Genomic DNA, 25,834 nt, shown 5'->3' with positions numbered 1-25,834 from the left:
TCACAGGACAGAGGAGAGTTGTTTTACATAGGGTCGCTATGAGTCACAAGCGACTCGACGGCACATAACAACAACAACAACTACAAGAAACAAAAGGATACGTGGAGAAATGGAAGAATATACCTTCCTCATGGATAGGAAGACTCAATATTTTGTAATTTACATTCCTACAAAAGGCAATCTACATGTTCAATGCAATCCCAGTACAATTACCAATTGCATTCTTCAATGAGATGGAAAAGACAATCTCTAATTTAGTTTGGAATGGAAAGAGACCCCAAATAAGCAAAGCACACCTTAAAAAGAGAAACAAAGTAGGAGACCTCTCTCCCTGATTTCAAATCCTACTACACTGCCATGGTGTTCAAAACAGCATGGTACTGGCACAATGACAGACACATAGATCAATGCAATAGAATTGAGATTCCAGAATTCATCCCATCTACCTATGGTCAACTGATCTTTGACAAGGAGATGAAATCAATTAAGTGGGGAAATGACAGCGTTTTTAACAAATGGTGTTGGCAAAATTGGAAAACCATTTGCACAATACTCAAAGAAGACTCACCCCTCACACCACACATAAACGCCAACTCAAAGTGGGTCAAGGACCTATAATTAAAACTAAGAACCATAAACTTCATCAGAGAAAAGGTTGGAAGAACCCTAGAAGCACTAATCAATAACATGAACAATCTTCCATGCATTCTGTAAAACTTACAGCCAGGAAAGTATAAAATAGATGAATGGGACTGTCTAAGAATCAAATCCCCGTGCACATCCAAAAACTTCTTCAACAGGTAGAAAAGGAAAGCTACAGACTGGGGAAAAAATACTTGGTAATTGCATGTCTGATGAGTGACTTATATATAGAATTTATAGAATACTCAAGCATCACAAGATTAACAATCCAATTGCAAAATGGGCACAGAATATGAACAGACAGTTTACAGAAAAAGACATTCAGATGGCTAACAAACACTTTAAGAAATGTTCAAAATCCTTAGCTCTAAAAGGGATACCAATCAAAACAATTATGAAATATCGTATGACCCCGGTAAGAATAGCCGAATTTAACAGAGCAACAAACAACACATGATGATGAGGTTGTGCAGAAACTGAAACCCTTATTCACTGTTAGTGGAAGTGGAAAATGGTGCAACCACTATGGGATACAGTATAGTGCTTTATCAAAAAGTTGGAAATAAAAATATTATCTGACTCAGCAATTCCATCACTGGGAATATACCCTAAAAAAACCAGAACCCCACCCTTGTAGATATATGCATACCTATGCTTATTGCTGAGTTATTCATAATAACAAAGAGTTGGAAACAACCCAAGTGTCCATCAACAAAGAAATGGAAAGAGAAGCTGTGTTATATTTAGATGATAGCATATTATGCAGCACTGAAAAACAAAGAACTTATTAACTATTACACAATATGGGTGATCCTGGAGGACATTATGCTGAGTGAAATAGCTCAGTCACAAAAAGGCAAATACTGTATAATGCCACTGTTATAAAACAGGACTGGCATTGGGGTTGGGGAAAAACTATGAAAAGAGGGGTTAAATAATGTACTCAGGCTTGAAATAGATTAGGGAGAGTGAGACAACTCTATAAAAAGAATATATGATTAGGTATTATTGACATGACAAGAGTCCAGAAAGAGCTATATAGTAAAGTGGTAGTATCGGGGGGTGGGGGGGCTCTATAACAATGAAAGAACTTTTTTTCCAAAGAAAAATTGAACTGGGGGTCAAGGAGGAAAATGTGCAACAGTGAATTAATGGAAATGCAAGTTCTTTATAAACTTTCACTGAAATCTTGGTTTAAAAAAATAAATTAAGAAAGTTGCAAATGAAAACCACAATGATCATCTTAGTCCAGTAACACTGGCAAAGTTTAGCAGGACAGCAAGTAATAAATGTTGGAGAGGATCTAACAAGATAGGAACTCTTTACATTGTTGATGGGATTTTAAAATGGTACTACCACTCTGGAAGACACTTTGAGGTTTCCTCAAAAAGCTGAACACAGAAATTCCATATGGCCCAACTATTCCATTGCTTGGAACATACCTTGAGAAAATGAGAACTGATGCAGAGACTTGTACATCAATGTTTATAGCAGCATTATTTACCATCACAATAACATGGACATGGCCCAAATGCCCAACCACAATGGCATAGATTGAGAAATTATGATATATGCACACAATGGAATACTATGCAGCACACAGGAGCAATGATTTTGTAAATTACTACCTAAAATGGGAGGGACTGAAGAGCATTATGCTAAGTGAACTCAGTCTCATTAAGACAAATACTGTATAAGATCATTATTGTAGAATGAGTACAAGGATCTGAGGAGGGGAGGCAGAGATTTAACCATAGGGTCACATAATTTTATGGGTGGATTAAGGGATAACTAAAGGAAAGGGTAAAGTTTCCATGTGAAAAACAATGTATATGAACTTTATATGTAAACTGTCGTTGTTGTTGTTAAGTGCCATTGTGACCCTATGAATAAAAGGCCTGAACAATTGTATTACTTTCATTGTTTCTCAAAGTTCATAAGGTTTCTGGAGGCAAGCTATTTCAAAAGTGGAAGCCACTCCTGCTTCCAAGCTTGTTTAATCGGGGAGCTCCACCAAACACTGTCCACCATGGGTAATCATTATTGCATTTGACACATCAGTGTCATAGTGTTCAGCATCACAGCAACGAGCTACCTCTGTACAGCAAATGGACAGACCACTGCTTTGCCACTTAGGTGAATGTTTGACCAAAAACAATTAAAACCAGGACTAAGTGCCACAGATTAAAATCACCTACCTTTGACTTGTTAACATAACTTTCTATCCAGCGGGCCCACAGAGCTCTATGTATATGTAAATAGTATAAAATTAAAATAATAATAATAATAATAATAATAATAATAATAATAATAATAAAAGAATGTTATGGGAAGAATATTGAATTACTCAGGATGGATCAAAAGAAGATAGAAGGAGTACACTGAGTCACTGTACCAGAAAGAACTGACACAGAAAAATAGCATCAAACATATGATGATCAAGAGGCAATGGTCATGTAGGAGGAAATTCCAGACTCTCTGAAGAAATTAGCAAAAACAAGGCCCCAGGAAGCAATTGACATATTTCAACAAACAGATGCAACTCTGGATGTAGTTACCAGGTATGCCAAGAAATTTGGAGGACAACTACATGACCAACTGACTGGAAGAGATCAATATTTGTTCCCATTCCAATAACATCCCAGAGAGTGTGAAAATTATCAAACAATATCACTAATTGCACATGCAAATAAATCCCTTACGAAGATTATTCAGAAACAATTGGAAGAGAACTACCAGAAATAAAAGCTGTGCATAGGGATTTGATTCTTACAAGGTCCCATTAATCTATTTTCTTCCCTTCTGGTTATAGGTTTTTCATTATTCTAGGAAGACTGTTTATGCTATGGATTAAGGCTTCTAGCGTTATTTCTATCTTTGCTTTGATGAATTTAATAATCTTTTTTAAAAAATTTTAGGTTCCTGATCCACCTTGAGTTAATTAAATAAAATAAAAAAAAAAAAGAAAGAAAGAAAAGAAATACAAGCTGGCTTTAGAAGGGGCCGTAGCACTAGGAACATTTTAGCCAATGTCTGATGGTCTTGGCTGAAAGCAGAGAACCAGAGGAATATCTATCTGTATTTCTTCAACTATGTAAAAGCATTTAATTTTGTGAATAATAACAAATAATGACTAGCCTTTAGAAAAATTTGAATCCCAGTACTTAATTTTGTTCATGTAAAACCTATGCTTGGACCTGGAAACAGACTTCAAGCAGAACAAGGAAACAGTGTGTGGTTCATACAGACATAAAAAGTAATGAAATACCTATATGTACTAAAACATGGCTAGATTTTAAAAACATACTGAGCGAAGCCTTGCAAAAAAGCGCACATTTTTTATGAAATATCTACAATAAACTAATCTATAGAAACAGAAAGAAAAGTAGTTATTGCTTAAGCTAGAGAGGGAAAAGTGAGGTGAGTGGGTTCTATGTATTTTCTTTTCATAATGATGAAATATTCAGAAAATGGCTGTGGTAATTATTGCACAACTATGAATGAAATAAATATCATTACACACTTCAAATATGGTAATTGTATGCTCTGCGAATCATATCTTAAGAAGTATTGGATATATTACTAGGCACTGCAATCTTTAAGAATGGAATTGTAAAAAAAAAAAAAGAATTCCCTGAAATGATAGTTTTCTTTCTGGCCATTGTTGTTGTTGTGTACTGCCGAGTTGGAACAGACTCGTAGCTGACCCTCTGGTGGATTTTTAGAGGCAATCACGTGGGTGGAGATTACTCATCCTTCTGCTAAAAAGCAGCTGATGGATTTGAACTGTGAGACTTCTGGATTGCAGCATGTTAATACAAAGGAGCTGCTTCTGTTTAAAACTGTTCTCTTTTTAGCTTTGAAAGATTGATGGCTAATAATTTGTTCATTTTAAACAGTTCTACCTTCATTTGTTCCAATGTAGTATTCATTATCTATCCACTCTTTTCCTACCTTCCTTCAAATCTCCCATGTCATGTCACTGTTATAAGTAACAGTGGTGTTATGCAATAGACATTATATGTATGACAACAGTCCAAAATAAGAGGTACTTTGCAAAGTGGACTGGCAGAAGGGGAGGGCAGAGGAGGGAGGAAATTGTGCAATGTTGAATGAATACTTTTAAAAAAGTGAACTAGAGAGGGGGAATGGAGAAGGAGGGAGGAAAGTGTGCAATAATGAACAATGAAAATCCAACTTTTACATAAACTTTTGTTAAAATCATCAATTAAATTGATAGGCTTGAGCGATTTAGCTTTGAAAGATTGATGGAGATAAAGAAGTGAATTTTTTCCTTACTATGAGTTCTTCAAAATAAGGGACATTATAGTCAAAGGAGTGGTATATAGGAGAATTATATTCAAATGGTAATAGTGTCATACTCAAGACAGGAAGTCAATCAAGGGCAAATGAAAATAGATTTCCTCCCCAAAATGGAAGTTATTGGGACTCCTAGTGCATCTTTCTTGGGTCCTTAGTGGAGTTAGACACTTTCTACCTACTGATGCAAGCACCAGCATAGCCTCTAAGCTCTGTTGACCTAGTGGTAAGGAGTGACAGTTTCAACCCAAAGGCACACAGTTCCAATCCACCAGCTGCTTTGATGAATAAAGATAGTTAATCTCCTTCCATGTGATTTACTGTTTCTAAAAATCCACTGGAGGATTAGCTGTGAGTACATTCTGACTCAAACACACATCCTTAGGAACAGGGACTTCAAAGCTAGAAGCTTTCAATTGAAAGCAGAAGTGATCTGACTCTATCTTTCAATGTGCTACTAAAGTGTCAAAAAAAGACATTGCATTTATTGAAGATGTTCCTATTCTAAAATGTGCTTATTTATGGTTCTGCAAATTATCTATTTTTAGATTCTTTTTACTATAACTTTCTGGCTACTCTTGAGGCAGCACCTCACAGAGCAAAAATCTCTTCAAGAAAAGGAAGCTCTTTTATCAGAAGTCAAAATTGGAAGTCAGGATATTGAAGAAAAAGGTAAATTAGCATGCCTATGTTTTGAAACTAAAAGATATTGTGAGACTCAAAGCACACTGCAATACTAGTAGAGGTGGATTTTAGAGTACTAGCGAGTCCACCATGCTGTTAGATCGGCTCTATCCCTAATCTTGTGATTCTCATTTAACTGAAAAAGAAATTCATAGAAGTTAAATGAGTTCCCAAAGGCCACACTTGTACCATCGGAACTAAGAAACTATTTCAAACTGTTTACATTCTAATCCTTTTCTAAAAAATATCTTACCATAGTCAAAGATAACAAGATGATACTGTTATTATTCCCTCTCTGCTGTACATGTAAGATGAGAACAGCATATAGAAACTTAGTGTTGGTTTCTCCGAATATGTAAATCAAAAGAAACTGTATTGGAAAGCATCATCTTTGGAAAGGAAGCTTAAGATGTTTACAAAACCAAAGTTGGAATGTTAACCCTTTAATAAAAGAACTGTAAAAAAGCCAAAACCTAGAAATTTCTTTTTTTCTTAATATTGTTTCTCATTTTTGCCTAACAATTAAATTATTATCTAGAAAATAAAATCCTGTAAGATTTCAGTCTATCCTATGTAAGTTAATTTATCACTAATAAATTTATCAAACCAACCAGTTAATTGAATTGAAGAATAGTTAACTTGAAATAATTCTGATTTTTTTACTTCATGTCAAACACTCTGCCCTGTTAATTTGGTGATATAGTAGATAAGGAATTGTGCTGCTACCCCAAAGGTTAAAATCCACCAGCTCCTCTGGTAGGAGAAAAATGGGCAATTGCCTCTCATATGATTTATGTTCTCCATACTATATATATAGCAGCCTAGTAGTGAGGAGTTCACTGTCAAAGACACACAGTGAAATCCATCAGCTGCCCTGTGGGAGAGAGATGAGTAATCTCCTCCTGAGTGTTTTGTAGCCTCTGAAAACTCACTGGACTGTCAGCTGTGACTCAGAAACACGCTGTAAAATCAGCTATGAGTTGGTTCTCATAGCCTGAAGGCAATGAAGTATGATTTTGTATTCCATCTTTCCCCCTTTTAAAAAAATCATTTTATTAATTTTAATGAACATTTACAGAGATTTTGGACTTCCATTCATTTATGCTTGCACTTTTCTCCGTGCCCACAGTCCCCCCCCCCACCAGTTTGCTCTTCTCTTTGAAAAGTAAAACAAAAATTCCTTCATTGGTATACAATCCCCCTGACCACCATAATTCCCGTACACTCCATAATACCCTATCATATATTGCTTTTGAACTGTTCTCTCCCTCATCTGTTTCAGTGCAGTATACATAATTTATTCAGTTTTTCTCAGTCTAATACATTGTTCACATCTCTGTCAACTTGATGATTTGAAAAACTTCCTGTAATTTAAAAACACAAAAACTTAAAATCATTTCCATCAAATATATTCTGACTCATCACAACCCCATCAGATTTCTGAGACTGTAAATCTTGATGAGAAGAGACATCCCATCATTTTCCTTTGTATCCAAATAATTGGCGACCAGTGACATTTTGATTAGTTCAACATGTTACAGAACACTCCAAAGTCAAATGTTACTTTCATCTAATGGATAAAATAATTTTAATTTAGGTAAAGTATAATTATCCTTACTTAAAAAAGAAATTTTATCATTAAGTATAGTTTAAGTCAAATTATATTTTACTTTAACTCTCCTAATATTTTAGAGATTCAAAAGTGTGCATTTTGCTAAGATTGTTAGCATTAATCACATAAAGTGTTGCTTGGCTTGTATATAGTCATAGAACAATTAGAATTTGAAACTGAATTAATAATTTTAGTTTTGGCTATTGTAGTTTAATTGTTTTTTTCAGTAAGTCCTGCTCTTTTTCAAAATCCTTGCAGTTAGTTATCTTTGGCTTTTAGAAATAAATGACTAAAGTTTTTATGAAGAGATTATTCTAAAATAAAACCACATTTATTTTTATGCTATAATTTCAAAAGATTGTAAAATCTGACAATGAATTCTTTTAGATTTGTCTTGTTTCATAGTCCAGTGTTAGAATCCTTCAAAACATGTAGTAAGTTATAATAGTATGCACATATAACAAGTGTCACATTTGGACAAAGTGTGGTTTTGATCAGGCTTAACAGTAGAGTTTTCTATTTTAAAGAAAATGAGTTACAAGATACGGAAATGGAAGGAGAGTCTAAAGAGAAGGAAGAAGAGGAAGCAACTGAAGAGAAGCAAGAAAGGAAGAAGGAAGAGGAAGAAGCAGAGGAAGAAGATGAAAATCAAGATATCATGAAAGTTCTGGGAAATTTGGTGGTGGCCATGTTCATTAAGTACTGGATTTATGTCTGTGGAGGAATGTTCTTCTTTGTCAGCTTTGAGGGTAAAATTGTAATGTACAAAATCATCTACATGGTGTTATTCCTATTCTGTGTGGCCTTGTATCAGGTAAGTGAAACCATTGTCCTCTGCTTTTTCAATTGTCATATCTATCCTATCTTCATTTAAAGGGATTTTAAGTTACTAAACTCCCTTTAACACATCATATAAAGTAATTTATGAGATTTAAACTTTCTCCTAAGACTATTAAAATATTGAGTGATCATCTTCAGCTTGTTTATGATTTTAAGCTTTGGATTTTTGTCCAGAAAAATTATTTTTGCAAAATTCTTAAGAAATACATTGAAAAAAGAAACCAGATTTTACCTTTAAATATAAATCTAAGACGTGTGGCTGGGTTACATAAAACAATGTTTTATTCTCCAGGTCACTTGAATTTAAGGTTTTAGAATCAAAAAACTCATACACATGCACACACATTTATAATGTATTAGCTTCTCTAGTATACAGTTAATTAAAATCTTAACAGATTATAATTAAATAAGCCTTTCTACAAACTCAGTTTTACTTAACAATCACTAGACTAGTAGATATGGTAACTGAGACTGAGCCTTCAAACATGGAAGCACAAAGGAGGAACAGTTGCAAGCAGACACTAATGATTGGAATATGGAATGTGAGAAGCATAACTGTAGGAATGCATATATATTAACATAATAGGTATTGGTGAAGTGAGATGTCTTGGTATGGGACATTTTTAATCAGATGATCATATGATCTACTATTCTGGACATGAAAAGGTGAGGAATAAATGGAATTGCTTTGATAGTTAAGAGTCATTTCTAGATCCATCTTGAAATACAATGTTGTGACTGACAGGATAATATCTATACACATACTAGGAAGTCCAGTGAATGCCACTATCATTCAAATTCATGAACCAACAACTAGAGCCAAAGTGGGTAATAGAAGACTTCTACCAACTTTTGCAGTCAGAAACCAATCAAACATGCAATCAAGGTGCATTAATAATACTGCGTGACTGGAATGCAAAAGTTGGGGCCAGGAAAGAAGGATCAGTAGTGACAATCAAAGGAAACCTAATAATGGAGTTGATGATAAAAATAATATTTTCCTGAAGGCAGCCTACAGAACAGATAAAGTAGCTGCAGTCCAGAAGAGTGTGTTTCAGATTAGGACAAAATATGTCCCTATTCACTATGAAATCAATATATTTTTGAACATTTCCAAAATATCAGGGTACACATTCAAGATAGACTAATCTACAGGGTCATAGGGAAGAGAAGTGTGTCCTATCTATGGCTGTTCCATGTTTTTAGTCATATGATATTGCAATCATTACTACATGACCTAATTTTCTTTTTCATTAGTACTAACAACAAGAGCAGCAGCCACCCTTCCTTGCATGCCTCCTACATACCAAGTACATTGTTGTTGATTGCCTTTGAGTCAAGCATGACTCATAGTGATCCCATGAACAAAAGGCCTGAAGCCCCTCTACAACCATTGACATTTATGAAAGTTCATAAAGTTTCCAGAGGCACGTTATTTAGGAAGTGGATGCCACTCCTGCTTCCAACCAAATATATTCCAGCCAAGTATATTCCAGATATTATGTCTTTCAAAAAACAACTCTATAAGGTACATAGTTATGGAAGATGAAACTGAAACTCAGTGAAAAAGACTAAAACTTTTTAAAAGACTTTTTAAGTCTTTTCCAAACATCAGTAAATGTAATCATCAGTATTGGTTAAATAAATCAATTTTATGACCATCCATATAACTGACTTTTGTTTTGTGTTTGATTTTGAACATCTATCTAATTCACAGGTGCACTATGAATGGTGGAGGCGAATCTTAAAATACTTTTGGATGTCAGTGGTTATTTATACTATGTTGGTGCTTATCTTTATCTACACGTATCAGTTTGAAAATTTTCCGTATCTGTGGCAAAATATGACTGGACTGAAAAAAGAAAAGTAAGAAATTTTTATTTACAACGATATTTGAAATTGATGAAGTCTTGACCGCATATTCTACAAAGCTTCTCCAAGGAAGCTTTTAGTAAAAAACACCAAATGTGAATAATGTCTCTAAGTTTATGGAGAGCAAAATTTATCTTTGTGCTGTCTATACCTGTACATACCTTGATACACATTCTCTCCACTTAACTATGGGTTTTCAGAGGCAATAAATCACGCCAAAAAAGATTGCCCATCTTTCTTCTGTGGAGTGGCTAGAGAATTTAGACCATGTGCCTTTAGACTGGCAGTGAAAACTCTTACTCATTGGGTATCCAGAGTTCTCAATAAATGTTGTTGTTTTTGATGGCTGTCGAGTCAAGCATGCCCTATGAACAAAAACCCTGTAGCCTTTCTATAACTATCGCCATTTATCAAAATCCATAGTTTCCAGAGGCATGTTGTTTAGAAAGTGGATGCCACTCCTGCTTCCAGCAATAAATATTAAGTGAAAATTATTTTTACTCGATGACATTTTACAATGTCAGCTTTCATTAAATACACAAAATTAGTCCTTTTCCTGTTCTGTTTTCTTCTTTCCTAACTGGAAATCAGTTATTTCTTGGTTCATGGGCTCCAAATATAAAGGCAGCAGCATTTCTTCATTCATGTAGCAGGTGCTAAGTTTCAAAGGAGTAGGTAATGTCAGAAAAAAAAATAATCCCTTTAATCAGTGAGTAAAAAGTGATGAAGTAGTTTGGTCTAACCATGCAATAGATAGTACTCTATTCTTTTCCAACTTGCTACATTGACTTGCTGTTGGGTGTGAGTTGACTGTATTTGGCCTCCTATTTAAAAGCACATTTGGTTTTAATTGGTTTTAGTCAAACATTCTTCTACATGGTATAGCACTGGTCTGTCCACTTTCCATACAGAGGTAACTTGTGCTTACTGTGATGCTAAACACTGTGACACACACTGATGTGTCAAATGTGATAATGGTTACCCACGGTGGACAATGTTTGGTGGAGCTCCCCGATTAAAACAAGCTTGGAAGCAGGCAACCGCTTCTGAAATAGCTTGCTTCCGAAAACTCTATGAACATGGAGAAATGATGAAAGCTATACAAGTGTTCAGATCTTGCATTCATAAGGTTGCTATTAATCATCTATGACTCAATGACACCTAACAACAACAACAACGGTATGTGACAGTATTTTGGAAATCCAAGTAGATTTTGAAGTAGAGCTAAATATACTGTCTAAGAGAAAACCTTAAAAGGATCATAATGCACTAATGTCTGTTGGCCTATATAGAACATAAGGCAGGCGGGATCAAAACTCTTAGAGTGGGATGTAGAGAAGAGGAGACAAATAGAATGAGTGCAAATAAGTGCATCACACATGGAAGGGCTTGTGAAAGGGACTTCTTAGTGCCTCTGAAAACCTACTCAGCTCTGAGTTAATTCTAACAAAACAGCACACGATTACAACACCCTACAAATTGTGATCACTGAGGAGAAGTATGAAAAAGTAAAAAGAAGCTTCTCTTATTTTAATTATTTGGGGATTGAGATACAAAGGGGCATTTGAGACAAGAGAAGAACAAATGTAGAACAGAGTCTTGGTGTCCGAAAATCTGAAGAAAGGATTGCTACCAGGGTCCTAGAGTGATGGTTGTGATAATTAGGTGTTTGGGAATTGTTTTTTATTAAGAGGGTCCAAGGAAGTGTGAGACAAGTTCAGCCAGACTAGTGAGAGAATTTATTCAAGCATTGCACATGCAAAACACTGCAGGCAGTGGTAGTTTGTGTTTAACTTTGGGGAGATTTCACTACTTTTTAGCTACTTGAGAAAAAGTGGTTTGTGAGCAGACAATAAACAGATAAGCCAGCCAGCAATCATAGGAATTCTGTGAGAGATAGTGGAAGAAAACAGAGTCAAGAGGTGGTTAGAAGTTTGGAAGAAATGTGAATAAACATTGGACAAAAAAGATAATGTTAATGACTATTTCCCAGTATCTGAAATCTGCACAGCACAACCAGTTACACCATTTTTGGGGGGGGGGGTGGTGGAGAAGTGAACAATGTCTGCTGAGGAAAATAGGGAAATTAAGAATATAGGATTTTGTTTTCTTTTGATGATTGCTGTTTTTATTATGTGTTGTTGTTGTTGTCATCATCATTGCTATGAGTCAACTACCACTCATAGCAATCCTATGAACAATAGCTTTTTTTTTTTTTCTATAATTATATTTTATTAATTTTCATAAACATTTACAGAGATTTTGGGCTTCCACTCATTCATTGTTGCACTATTCTCTCTACCCTCCTCCCAGTTTGTTCTTGTCCAAATGCCACAGTGCTTGTCAAAGCCAGTTCTGATTAATCTTTGTCAGTGTATCCTTTGCCATTCCCTATCACTCCTCCCTGAGAGAGACTTCACCCTGAGTCATAAGGAAAAGGGGACGGCGTATTCTCTTAGCTACTTCCTGCTGAAAAGGGACGCTGTGGGTTTCAGGGTGAAGATCTTCTCTCACTACTCTAAAGGGCCCCTTTGGCAGTAGGAAACACATAGACTATTATGGAGATTGATTTTGGAATTTAGATGCACTCTTATTGATTGTGCTTGGCTGTACATGTTCATATCCTTGAAGATGTATCATGGGGGTGTTGCAACCTAGAAGACACAAATTTGACTAACAAGTTATAAGTACATGAGTCCAAAAATTATGGAAAAGTAAAAGAAAAGATTCTTTCCTTGTTTTACAAACCCTCCCCCAGGTCCCCTCCACCATGTAGCCCTCGCTCTAGTCTCCTGTGATGACAGAAATACCCAGTTATATCTCTCTTTTAAACGGTTCTCTCCCTCCTCTGTTTCAGTGCAGTATATATTATTGAACCCATCTTACTCATTCTCTCCCCAACCCCAAGGACAGTCCCATTCTACAACAGTGGCATCATGTAATATTTGTCCTTTTGTGACTGGGATATTTCACTCAGCATAATGTTCTCCAGAGTCAACCATTTTGAGTAATATTGCATGAGTTCCTTGTTTTTTAATGCAGCATAGTATTCCATTGTGCGAATATACCACAGCTTCTCTAGCCATTCGTTTGTTGATGGGCACTTAGGTTGCTTCCAACTCCCTGCTATTGTGAACAAAGCTGCAATAAACATGGGTGTGCATATATCTGCTTGGATGTGAACAATAGCTTTGATCACTGGTCTATCTTGGGCCAATCATACTATCTCTTACACACTTGTCCACATTATCCCAGTTACTGTGTCAGTTCAACGCATCGAGGGCCTTCCTCTGCTGTGCTGATCCTCAACCCTTCCAAGCATGATATCCTTCTCCACCCTTCTAAGCATGATATCCTCCTGGCAACACGCCCACAGTTTGCAAGATGGACCTTCATAATCCTTGCCTCCCAGGAGCAACCTAGTTTCACCCTCTCTAGTACAAACCTGTTTTTCCGTGTTGTTATGTTCAATACTCCAACATCACAACTCAAAGGCATCGATTCTTTCTCTGTCATCCTTAGTCATTGTCCAGCTCTCAGATGCATACCTAGTAATGATTGTAAACGTGTATGTGTGTGTGTGTGTGTGTGTGTGTGTGTGTGTGTATACATACATAACTAGATATATCTTGGAGAAAGTGCAGCCACAATGCTCCTTGGAGGCAAGGATGACAAAATTTCATATCACATACTTAGAGCACTTTGCTAGGAGAGAATGTTCATTGGAGAGAGGCATTGTGCTTAGAAAAGTAGAGGGTCAGTGAAAATGAAAAAGACCTACCATGAGATGGATTGACACAGAGACTGGAGCAATGGGTAAAAGTGTATCAGAAATGATGAAGATGGCACAAGATAGAGTTTGGAGCTGCTGTTCAGTCACACTCAACTCGACAGCACCTAAAACCAACAAATATATACACAACATATGCAAATTGAATAAAAATATGGTTTTGAAAGCATTCTGAGATAACTGATTTCAGGAAGAAATTTAGATATGTTAGTCCATAGGAAATTACTATCGATGTGCATTATAGAGTCAGTAGCATGAAGATAGTAGTAGAGGAAGTGGGATTACACAGTAAGAGAGGACAGAGAATAAAGTTCGTTCTGGGGATATTATATTAGTGAGAAATCAGCGTTTAATGAAGGAAATAAGAATAATGAAGTATGAGGAAACCAGCAAAGTGTAGGGGCATCAAGGCCAAGACTGTTTCAAAGTTAGAGGCTGAATTAAAGATAGAAAAGTGAACAGTGAACTTAGCAATGTTCAGACTTACTGGCCATTGAAAAGCAAGTTAATTGGATTGGTGAATACAAAAGTCAAGTTAGAATTTATCAAAGAATGGGAGATAATAAATGACATCACTAGGAGTTCTAGTGGCATGATCTGTAGAGCTTTGTACTACACAGAGTAAAATACAAATGAGATATTGGTTATGATGAAAAGATTATGTTTTATTGCTTATGAAAGATTCTTGCTTTCTGTTTTGTTTGTTTGTTTTATAGGCTCGAGGATCTAGGCTTAAAACAATTTACTGTAGCTGAACTTTTCACTCAAATATTCATTCCCACCTCCTTCTTGCTAGTGTGCATTTTACATCTCCACTACTTCCATGACCGGTTCCTTGAACTCACAGACCTCAAATCTATTCCATTCAAAGAGGATAACACAATCTACAGGTGAGTGAACCACTGGGAACCCAGAAGCCAACCTTCTTCTCTGACTTTTTATTACCTGCCCTACAGAATGCCAATAATCGTTGAGTTTTAACTTTCAGTTTTCCTCAAGTATTAACCTAGAAGCATATATATATTTATATTTATGTTTATATTTGTATTTATATTTATATATTTATATGTTATATTACAACTTGCAGGTATATATTACAACTTGCAATATATATGTTCTATATTACATCTTGTAATATATACGTTATATATAATGATGATATTTTGGAAAGTGTTAGTTAATCAGGCTATTAGTCTGTACTTTGAAACAATTGTTATTAATGGTTGATGTAAAGTATCCTGATGGCCATGTGAGTAGATGACCATATGATGCTAAAATATCTTAGTAACATGAAAACAAAGGCTATGTCATCGTTCTTCAGCTTTCTCTTGTCCTCTCATGTGTAAATAGAAAATACTTACAAATAAGTAATAAGTTGTACTTTTTCTATTCATGTTTATTGAAAAAAAATGAAGTCATGGGTTTAATTTTACTTGGTTCCAACTATAGAAGTAGCAGCTAAGAAATCTAACAATGTTAATGTTATCAAAGACCTGTATAAAGTGTTAAAGAGTAAGGAAGTCGTTTTGAGGATGAGATGCACCTGACCCAAGCTTTGGTACTTTTTAATCATCTTATCTGTATGTGAAAATTGAACAATGAGTAAAGAAGATTAAATATTAATTGATACATTTAAATTGTGACATTGACAAAGAATACTGACTTTGTTGTTGTTATGTGCTGTCAAGTTGCCTGTGACTCATAGCGACCCAATGTACAACAGCCCTAAACTCTCCTCTGTTCTGTGCCAATCGCACTGTCTCTGACACTCCCATCCAGATTACCCCAGTCACTGAATCAATCCAAGTCATAGAGGGTCTTCCCCTCCTGCACTGTCCCACCACCCTACCAAGCATGATGTCCCTCTCCAAGGACTGGTCTCTCCTTACAACATGTCCAAAGTATGTTAGACCCAGCCTCAGAATCCTTGCCTCCAAGGAGCCTCCCAGTTTAACCTTTCCAGGATGAATCTGTTTGTTTTCCTAGCAGTCCATGGTACCCTCAATACTCTTCTCCAACACCACAGCTCAAAGGCATCAGTTCTCCGTCTATCCTCCTTAGTCATTGTCCAACTCTCTGAGACATAACAAGTGATAGCAAAGACCATGGCCTGTATCAGATGCACCTTAGTCTCCAGAAAGACACCATTGCTCTTCAGTACTTTGGAAAGGTCCCTAACGGCAGACTTTCCCGTGGCAATATGCCTTTTAATTTCCTGGCTACTGGTGCCAAGAGTGTTGACTGTGGAGCCAAGCAAACTAAAGCTGTGAACAGTCTCAATCTCTTCACCATCCATCCTGATGCTGCCAATTGGTTCAGTGGTGAGAATCTTTGTCTTCTTGACATTGAGCCTCCATATATATTGGAGGCTGCAGTCCTTGATCCTTTGCAGCAAGCACTTCAGGTTCTCTGCAGTTTTAGCAAGCAGGGTTGTGTCATCTGCATAACACATATTGTTGATAGATCTTCCACCAATCTTGACTACACATTTCTCCTCATAGAACTCAGCTTCCCAGATAATCTGTTCTGCATACAGGTTGAAAAGGTATGGAGACAGGACACATCCCTGGCAAATGCCCTTCCCAATTTTGAACAATGCAGTGTTTCCTTGCTCTGTTCTGACGACTGCCTCCTGGTCCAAATGTAGGTTTCTCATTAGCATGATCAAGTGTTCTGGAATTTCCTTTCTTCTCAGAGTCAGCCACAGTTTGGACAAAAGGTGGGGGAGGAAAGCCGTCCTGGAGGAAATGCGACCAGAGGACCTATTAAAGGGAAGAATGGTGAAACTTGTTGTCTGGAAAGTGTTCTCAGGAAAAAGCTATTCATGCTTGGAAAAGCAGAGGATCAGGGAAGGAGAAGACCTCCAATGAGATGGAATGAACTGAAACAGAATAGGACAAAGTCTGTTAGGGTCACTATGAGTCAACTGTAGTTGATTTCCTGTCATCTAACAACAAGAGCAATGTCCATCAGTCTATTCCATCTTGAGTTTTGGTGGCTTACTGGTAAGATATTATGCAGTCCATACCAAGGTATGCAGTTCACATCCACCAGTTGCTCCACAGAAGAAAGACGCAAAACCTCCTTCCGATAAAAATCATCAATGTGTCAGTTCCAACTCAATGTTATGCAACAATAACAGTCCATCGTAGAGAAGTTATAAGCATTCCTTAAATTAATGCTAACACTGGTTTTCTTTTCTGCCTCCTATTTAGCTTTAAGATTCAGTTCTTGAAAGTACTTATTGTAAGCAATTAAGGTCAAGTTAAGAGCAATATGTATGCTACAGTAGAAAATTCTCCCCAATGAGAAAAATGTTTGAGTGCATAAAAATGATGAAATAATATTTTATAATACACATTTATAAAATGAAACTTATGAATTTCTACTATGATAGAGCTTGCAAATGATAATTTTTAAAACATTACTTGGATACTTGTGGACAGTTATGTGTATGTGTCTGTGTATACATTTGGTAGTCAATTCTGGTTAACATAATTTCATTATAACCTTACCACATTTTTCAAAGGGCATATGTCATAATAAAAAAATATTTTAATAGAACATTGTTTTTGGTGAAAGAAATGGCATTTTTGTTCATTGCTAACAATAGCTTTCTAATTTCTTTTAAATATCTTTTAGGAAGCTCTGGTGGTCTAGTGGGTAAAAAGTTTCACTAGCAACCCAAACATGGGCAATTCAGATTCATTAGCTGCTTTTCCCATGCAGTTGTTATTTGCTGTCAAGTCAGAACTTACTCATAGCTCACCTTACAGTGGGTTTTCAGAGGCAATGGAAGAAGACTAGAGGCACAGAAGAAGAATGTTCACCTTTCTTCCATGGAACACCTGGGTGGATTTGAACCATGTTACTTTGGGATTGCCACACAGCTTTTTGCCCCTGCAAAGCAACTAGAAAGTCAGTTATGAGTTGGTACCAACTCAGCAGCACTGAGGGTTGTTGGTTTTGTGTTTTGTTGTGTTTTTTTTTATTTCTTTTATTCTTTCTTATCTTTCTTTTTCTTTTCATTGATATTTCCTTCAGTATATTAAAGATTTTCTTACAATTCTTTTTATTACTAAGTATATAAATCTTCTTAAATCCAGTTAAATAAATATATAGGACAATATTTATAGAGGCTAATTTGTATTTCCAACGTGATAGAAATAATCACACTTTTTCAGAGAGAAGTACATGAACAAAACCTTTGTCTTTCAAACTTTCTTTTAAGAATGCATGCTGTTGTTGTTGTTGTTATGTACCATCTAGTTGGAATTGACCCATAGATTATCCTCCAGCAGGTTTTCAGAGGAGGTTACCTATGCATACTATGTTTTAATAATGTAGGTTCTTGGGAAGAACTACGTTCAGAGTAGAAAGAGTTTAGGTTCATTACATTTCATTTTTAATTCTGTGAATTACAGTTATCTGGAACCATTAGAAATGTTAATTGTAAAAAGTCATCAACCTTGAAATTTGAGTGTTGTTGTTGTTGTTGTTATGTGCCGTCGAGTCGCTTGGGACTCACAGCGACCCTATGTACAACAGCCCTAAATTCCTTTCTGTCCTGTGCCAGTCGCACTGTCCCTGACACTCCCATCCCAATTATCCCAGTCACTGAATCAATCCACCTCATAGAGGGCCTTCCTCTCCTGCGCCGTCCCTCCACCCTCCCAAGCATGATGTCCCTCTCTAAGGACTGGTCTCTCCTCACTACATGTCCAAAGTATGTTAGACGGAGCCTCAGAATCCTTGCCTCCAAGGAGCCACCCGGTTTAACCCTTTCCAGGACAAATCTGTTTGTTTTCCTAGCAGGCCATGGTATTCTCAATACTCTTCTCCAGCACCACAGTTCAAAGGCATCAGTTCTCCTTCTATCCTCCCTGGTCATTGTCCAACTCTCTGATGCATAACAAGTGATTGTGAAACCATGGCCTGTATCAGATGCACCTTATTCTCCAGAGAGACACCATTGCTCTTCAGTACTTTGGAGAGGTCCGTAACAGCAGACTTTCCCATGGCAATGCACCTTTTAATTTCCTGGCTGCTGGTGCCAAGACTGTTGACTATGGAGCCAAGCAAACTAAAGCTGTGTACAATCTCAATCTCTTCAACATCCATCCTGATGCTGCCAATTGGTCCAGTGGTGAGAATCTTTGTCTTCTTGACATTGAGTCTCAATTTAAAATTTATTTTATTTTTTTTATTTCAATGAACATCTAAAGAGATTTTGGAATTCCATTCATTCGTTGTTGCACTTTTCTCCCCGCCCCCCCCTGAACCCCCCGTTCGCTCCTCTCCTTGAAAAGCAAAAGGAAAACTCCTTCATTTGTACACAATCCCCCCCGCCCCCCACCCACCCAAAATATAATCCACTAGGGCATTATGTTTATCATAAGAGTACGGAATGAGGGTTGCAGAGTATTTTTTAAAGACTTACATAGGTCCCAAAATGTTGTTTTTAAGTGCTTGCTACCTACTCCGTCTTTTTAGCAACACTTTCCCAATAGAGAGTGATTCTTACTAATAATTTTCACCTCTTTCAAAGTTTTGTTTTTTTTCATTGCCAGAGTCTGTTGTAGATGAAATCAATCAAAATACATCTGAGTATATAGGAAGTTGCTAGCCCACAAGTAAGAACTGATGACTCCAACTAATTTTTTTCACAAAGTGTATGAACAAAGAAACTGTAATGCTACCATTTAGCTAACTTTTGGTTAAGGTCATGGTGGAATGTGTTAGGGGTGAGGAAAAGACTTCCTTTGGATATGAAGAATTACAATGATTAATTTCTGGGATCAATTATAGTGTTTTCAAATACACTTTCATAACTTTCAGGTTGTTGTTAAGTGCCGTGGAGTCGCAGGGGACTCATAGTGACCCTATGAAGGAGAGTCCTCAATGCTTGGGTGCCTTTCATCCTCTTTCCAGGTTCATAGGATTTCTGGAGGAAAGCTGTTATGGAAGTGGATGACACTCTTCCTTCCAAACTTGTTTTAATCGAGGAGCTCCACCCCACTCTCTGTCCGCATTGGGTGACCAACCATTAACACATTTGACACATCAGTGTCACAGTGTTCAGCCTCACAGCAACCACAAGTTAATGATGTATGGCAACTTGTATGCTAGGGCTATAAGACCTAGAGGATCATAAAATATCACTGGTGGTTGCTTGCATCACTTTAATAGATGTCCCAGAAGCATGTGAAAATTCATTTTGATGCCAGAATCTCATTCCCTTAAAGCACTTTGTTAAGAAGAAGCCTTTTAAGTTATTTACAGAACTTTAGATAAGACCAGTTTCAAGATTCTTTCAAGCAATTATCTTGTATTACAGTTTGTCATAAAGAAAAAGTCCTTTGATCCACTAAATATAAAAAAATTCCTTTGATACATTTAGTACAAGAAGCATCTGTGTCAATTTATTTTTCACATCCTAATTTATCTAAAGAGAGAAATTAATTGTACTTCTTTTACATTCTAACTTAGAAAAATTACTTCCCAGTTTTCATGTCTTCTAGAAATCAGTATTCAAATTTCTCCAGCTAAGTAAATAGCTTCACAGGCAAGTACATGTGGGCATGAGAAGAGAGAAGGGGAAAGAAGAGGAGAGAGAGTAAAGAGGAGAAGAGAGAGGAGAGAGAGGCCAGAGAGGCCAGAGGAGAGGGGAGAGGGGAAGGGAGAGGGGAGACGAGGCAGAAGGGAGGAGAGAGAGAGAGAGAGAGAGAGAGAGAGAGAGAGAGAGAGAGAGAGAGAGAGATCCAATAAGAACTGCTGAATTCATTCATTCTGGAATTGTCAGACATTTTTCTCTTACAATTCCCTCCTCTTTGTTGAGAGATTTTATTGAATGTGCTATGATCAATTTAAGAAATAACTATTCTGAATGAAGTCAACTTAAATCATAGTGTGACACAAATGAGCAAGTATTAAACTCTACCTTGATACATGTTGTTGTTGTTATTGTGTTGTGCCATCAGATCAACTAGCGACCCTACGCATTAAAGCTCTGAACCCTGCTCTATCCTGGCCCAATCTCACTTTCTCTGATACACCTACACTCATTACTCAGTTATTGTGTCAATCTATATAATCCATGGTCTTCCTCTCTTGTGCTGTCGCTCCACCCTTCCAAGTGTTATGCCCTTCTTCAAAGACAGTTCCTTCTGGCTGCCCAAAGTATGTGAGATAGACTCTAAAAATCCTTGCCTCCAAAGAGTAGTTCCATTTCACCCTCTACAGAACAGACTTGTTAGTTCTCTTGAAAGTCAATAGTATGTTTATTACTCTTCTCCAGCACCACAACTCAAAGGCATCAATTCTTTGTCATACTTGATCATAGTCCATCTCTTTGATGCATAGCAAGTAATTTTGAAGATCATAGCCTAGATCAGGAACACGTTAGTCTCTAGACTGACATCCTTGCTCTTTAGCAGTCTAGAGTGGTCCCTGACAACAGATATTCCTAATGCAATTCATCTTTTGATTTCCTGATTACTGGTACCAAGAGTGTTGATTATGGAACCAAGCAAGCTGAAATTGCTTCAGGCTTTTAAAGGTGATTAAAGGAGCTCTAATGGTGCTGTATACATTTGTACATAGGGTTTTCAGAGGCCTGCTATTTCAGAAGTGGATGGCCAATCCTTCTTCCTCGTCTGTCTTAATCTGAATGTTCAGATTTAGAGAAGTATCCTATAGACAAGCATGTTACAGAAAAATGAAAGATATATCCCTTATTGTGGGGTTAACCATTAGTATCAGCGTTGTCCCTGCCTTGGGCACAAATGTCTTTACCCACTTATTTCCCTGCTCTACCATCCACCAGGATACGCATCCGCTTCTACCCACTCCCTTCAACATCTCCCATTTTCCAGCCCTTGATCTGATAGCTTATATCTGAAGCTTCCTTGGCTTCTGTGATTCCAAACATGTCAGCTGCTGATAGTTGCTTATGCTATGAGCAGTGTCTCTTCAGTTTAGTGACAATGTTTCCCGAGCTGAAGGTGACCTGTCCTGTAGAACTGGTATGTAGGTAGGTTTTTCTTGAACACTGTCTTGTGGACTTCACGGTTACTTGTGGAGTGGGTGGGGGGTTTTAAGTCCCCTTTTGAGCTGTCCCGCTTTTCTGCCTGTGAAGATTTCTTTCTGCCCCTCTATGCGACCTACATGCTCACCAAGTTGTGCCAAGGAACCTGGAGAAGAACCACTTGGCCAACTGAATGGAAGAGATCTATATTTGTTCCCATACCAAAGAAGGGTGACCCAACAGTGTGTGGAAACTGTAGAACAGTATTTTTTATTTCACATGCAAGCAAGATTATCCAAAAATAACTGGAAGAGCAGACCATCAGAGAACTACCGAAAGTCCAGGCTGGGTTTAGAAGGGGTCATGGTACTAGGGACATTGTAGCTGATGTTAGATGGATCTTAGCTGAAAGCAGGGAATACCAGAGGAATGTCTACCTGTGTTTCATTGACTGTGGAAAGGCGTTTGACTGTGTGGATCATAACAAACTGTGGCTGACTCTGAGAAGAATGGGAATCCCAAAATGCTTGATCGTACTAATAGGAAACCTATACTTGGACCAAGAGGCAGTCATTAGAACTGAGCACGGAAACACTGCATGGTTCAAAATTGGGAAGGGCATTTGCCAGGGATGTGTCCTGTCTCCATACCTTTTCAGCCTGCATGCAGAACAGATTATCTGGGAGGCTGGGCTCTATGAGGAGAAATATGTGGTCAGGATTGGTGGAAGATCTATCAACAATCTGTGTTATGCAGATGACACAACCCTGCTTGCTTAAACTGTGGAGGACCTGAAGCGCTTGCTGCAGAGGGTCAAGGACTGCAGCCTGCAATATGGATTGAGGCTCAATGTCAAAAAGACAAAGATTCTCACCACTGGACCAATTGGCAGCATCAGGATGGATGGTGAAGAGATTGAGACTGTTCACAGCTTTAGTTTCTTGGCTACACAGTCAACACTCTCGGCACCAGTAGCCAGGAAATTAAAAGACGTATTGCGATGGGAAAATCTGCTGTTAGCAGGGACCTTTCCAAAGTTCTGAAGAGCAATGATGTCTCTCTGGAGGCTAAGGCGCATCTGATACAGGTCATGGTCTTTGCAATCACTTTTTATGCATCAGAGAGTTGGAAAATGACAAAAGAGGATAGAGGAGAATTGATGCCTTTGAGCTGTGGTCCTGGAGAAGAGTGTTGAGAGTACCATGGACTGCTAGGAAAACAAATATATTCTTCCTGGAGAGAGTTAAACTGGGTGGCTCCTTGGAGGCAAGGATTCTGAGGCTGGGTCTAACATACTTTGGGCATGTTGCAGGGAAGGACCAGTCCTTGGAGAGGGACATCATGGTTTGGAGGGTGGAAGGAGAGTGCAGGATAGGAAGGCCCTCTATGACTTGGGTTGATTCAGTGACTAGGGTAATTGGGATGGGTGTGTCGGAGACAGTGAGATTGGCACAGAACAGAGCAGAGTTTAGGGCTGTTGTACTTAGGGTTGCTTTGAGTTGCAAGCAACTCAACGGCACATAACTACAACAACAACAATAGTGTTGTAGACAAGTATCAGGTTGTTAATATAGTGATTGGCCCTTCAAATCTGTCAGCCACCACATATGGATTTTCTCCTTCCGTAATGATTTCTTCCTTGAAATTCAATAGAGGATCACTTTGAATTTAAACCAGCTCAATGGCAGTAGAAGTTTGAAAGTGATTAGGAGAATACTTAACAACTTTAAAAGCTTAGTGACTTTACTGGGTGTTCTTGGGGTTCTAGAATTCATGAGAGAGGGTCATTGCCTCTATGTCTGTAAGACTATACTTAAGCAATGAGTTGGTCCTCTTTAGTACAAGTATTACTGTTGCTGGAGAAATATGTTTCTGAAACTTGCCACCAGAGAAAACAAACTTGGAGACAAGGATTGGAATGGGAAAAGCTAAAGTTTTCTGTGTTATAAGTGAGTGTGTAGGCAACAGAGGGTAGAGCTTCCCAAATCTGTCTCCCATCTTAGAGACATAAGGGAGGGGCAGAGGGGTAAAGCATGAGAAGTTTTTCTTTTAAATGTGAAAAATACTCCAAGGAGCACCCTAGATGCACTTCCTACAAGACAAATTTGGAATCATTCTAATGGAGTCTTTGGGAAAATATAACAGCCTTTGTTCTTTGTTCTTCTGTTCCTGAAGAGGACAGCTAGAGATACACACTGGAAATTGTATTCTCTAATAGCTTCCTTGTAACAAGTGTTGTTGTGACTTTTCAACAAGGAAAAACTTCTTTAACTCCATGTGAATATCAATAAATCATTATATATATATATATCTTATATATATAATATATATAGATAATATATATATAAAGCCAATATAAAATAAAATTTTAAAAAAGAAAAGAGTATAATGCCCACATACAGCTTATAAAATTATGCTCTGAGAATACCCATTATCATAAAAGTAAATACATTTTCTAAAAAAGGTGGGGGAAAATATAGTTAGTTTGCAGCTAAAAATTTTCTCCAAGAAAGTTCTTTAAAAAATTAACTACAACACTAGATATGTCTCTCATGTCTACAAGACAAATTTGAAGTAAGGGCACCTATAAACAATATAAGGGGACAAGCTTACCAGCAAGACATATTCAAAACTTTGTAGCCAATTCTTAATAGCACCCAGTCTATTCCCAAGACTTGATTTCTTCATCAGAAGTTATTAGTTGGTACCTGCCAAAGATTTTAAAGAGGTGAGGAAAATGAGAAAAATTTTAAAAGCATGAACTCTGTTTAGTTTTATATGTCTCAGTATGCTTTTTAGAATATGGAGCTTTATAGTAATAGAAGGCATCCCCCTACCCCTGTTTGGTTTTATCCTGGTCATGACAGGAATTGTCACAAATGGATTTAGATGCTGACTCTTTGTAGCTAATACATTTACCTTCATTTATTGTGATTAGGGAATGTCACACTAACACATTTGGATAATAAGTATTTTAACATAAGACCATTTCCAAAATGTCAGACACTATTTGATTCCTGAAATATTTTGAAAGTCACTTTGCTTCTCTATCTTCAAAAACCACAATTAATTAAAAATAATACCTTGAATTCATGTATCAGTTAGCAGTTTTTCAGAAGCTAACTTGTATGCCCTTGTGAGTGCAACCAGTTTAGCTTAGGCTGACATAGACTAGGCAAAAGGTTGTTTTAAGAGACAGTAGTGAAAATGGTAATAGCTTATCCACCTTGATCATGAGATAGAAGAACTTGGCTTTAAGTATAATCCATCAATGAAAAGAATAAAATCAGGATTGAAAAAGGGGGTTCCTTGCAGTTCCAAGTAATTGTCTGTTAAGTCTAGGCAATAATAATCATATCAGAATTTTTAGATAAAGGCAATAGAGTAGCTAGAGTTGATGTATTCAACATGATGCATTGACACAGTGACTGGAAATATGGGCTAAAGCAACACAGTGGTGATAGCAGAGGCTCAGGCAGGGTTTCATTTGTTATAAGTGGGATTCCTGTGCGTTGAATCTGACTTAACAGCATCTAAAAGCACAACATGACAAACAGCTTAAAGTAAACAAACTTCATATGAATTTACCTTGTTGACTAACAAATACTGACGAACATAAAAATATTTACAAGCATCTTCTCAGACAAGGTTGCTATAAAATTATAAGTCAACAAGAATAACTAGGAACAAAAATCATAGAAAGGAAATAGTATCCTACTTAAAAACTACCAAGTAATAAAAAAAAATCCAACCTAAAAGTCCTTAAAGCAAATGAGAATAAAGACCAGATGAGTTATAAAAGGACATAATCCATGAAGAAAAAGATCAAAAGGTATGTCAGGAAAAACTCTGAAACTCTTCTTGGGATGAAAAGAAGCCAAAACAAGGGAAAAGAATGCTGAGATGAAAGAGAAGAAGAGCAGATTTCAAAAGGCAGATCAAGAAGACAAAGCAAAATGTTATCATGAAATTTGCAAGGAGTTAGAGTTAAGAAAACAGAATGAAAGAGCTTGTTGAACATTTCTCAAGCTGAAAACTTGAAGAAGAG

General features: G+C 37.1%; 1 protein-coding gene across 1 annotated transcript in view; it reads left to right on the top strand.

Moving 5' to 3' along the window:
* Positions 1-25,834, top strand: part of PIEZO2 (piezo-type mechanosensitive ion channel component 2) — a 731,335-nt gene that overhangs the window by 470,623 nt on the left and 234,878 nt on the right. Inside the window, exons 13-16 of the mRNA XM_006897012.1 lie at positions 5,511-5,634; positions 7,786-8,072; positions 9,816-9,964; positions 14,477-14,650. Coding sequence (XP_006897074.1) covers positions 5,511-5,634; positions 7,786-8,072; positions 9,816-9,964; positions 14,477-14,650 — 734 coding nt within the window. The remainder of the gene's footprint in view (positions 1-5,510; positions 5,635-7,785; positions 8,073-9,815; positions 9,965-14,476; positions 14,651-25,834) is intronic.

This window comes from Elephantulus edwardii, unplaced genomic scaffold, assembly GCF_000299155.1.
Source record: "Elephantulus edwardii isolate Elephantulus edwardi_28Jun2011 unplaced genomic scaffold, EleEdw1.0 scaffold00196, whole genome shotgun sequence".
Taxonomy (NCBI): domain Eukaryota; kingdom Metazoa; phylum Chordata; class Mammalia; order Macroscelidea; family Macroscelididae; genus Elephantulus; species Elephantulus edwardii.
Note: the sequence above shows the minus strand (reverse complement) of the source record. Positions and strands in the feature narration are given on the sequence as shown.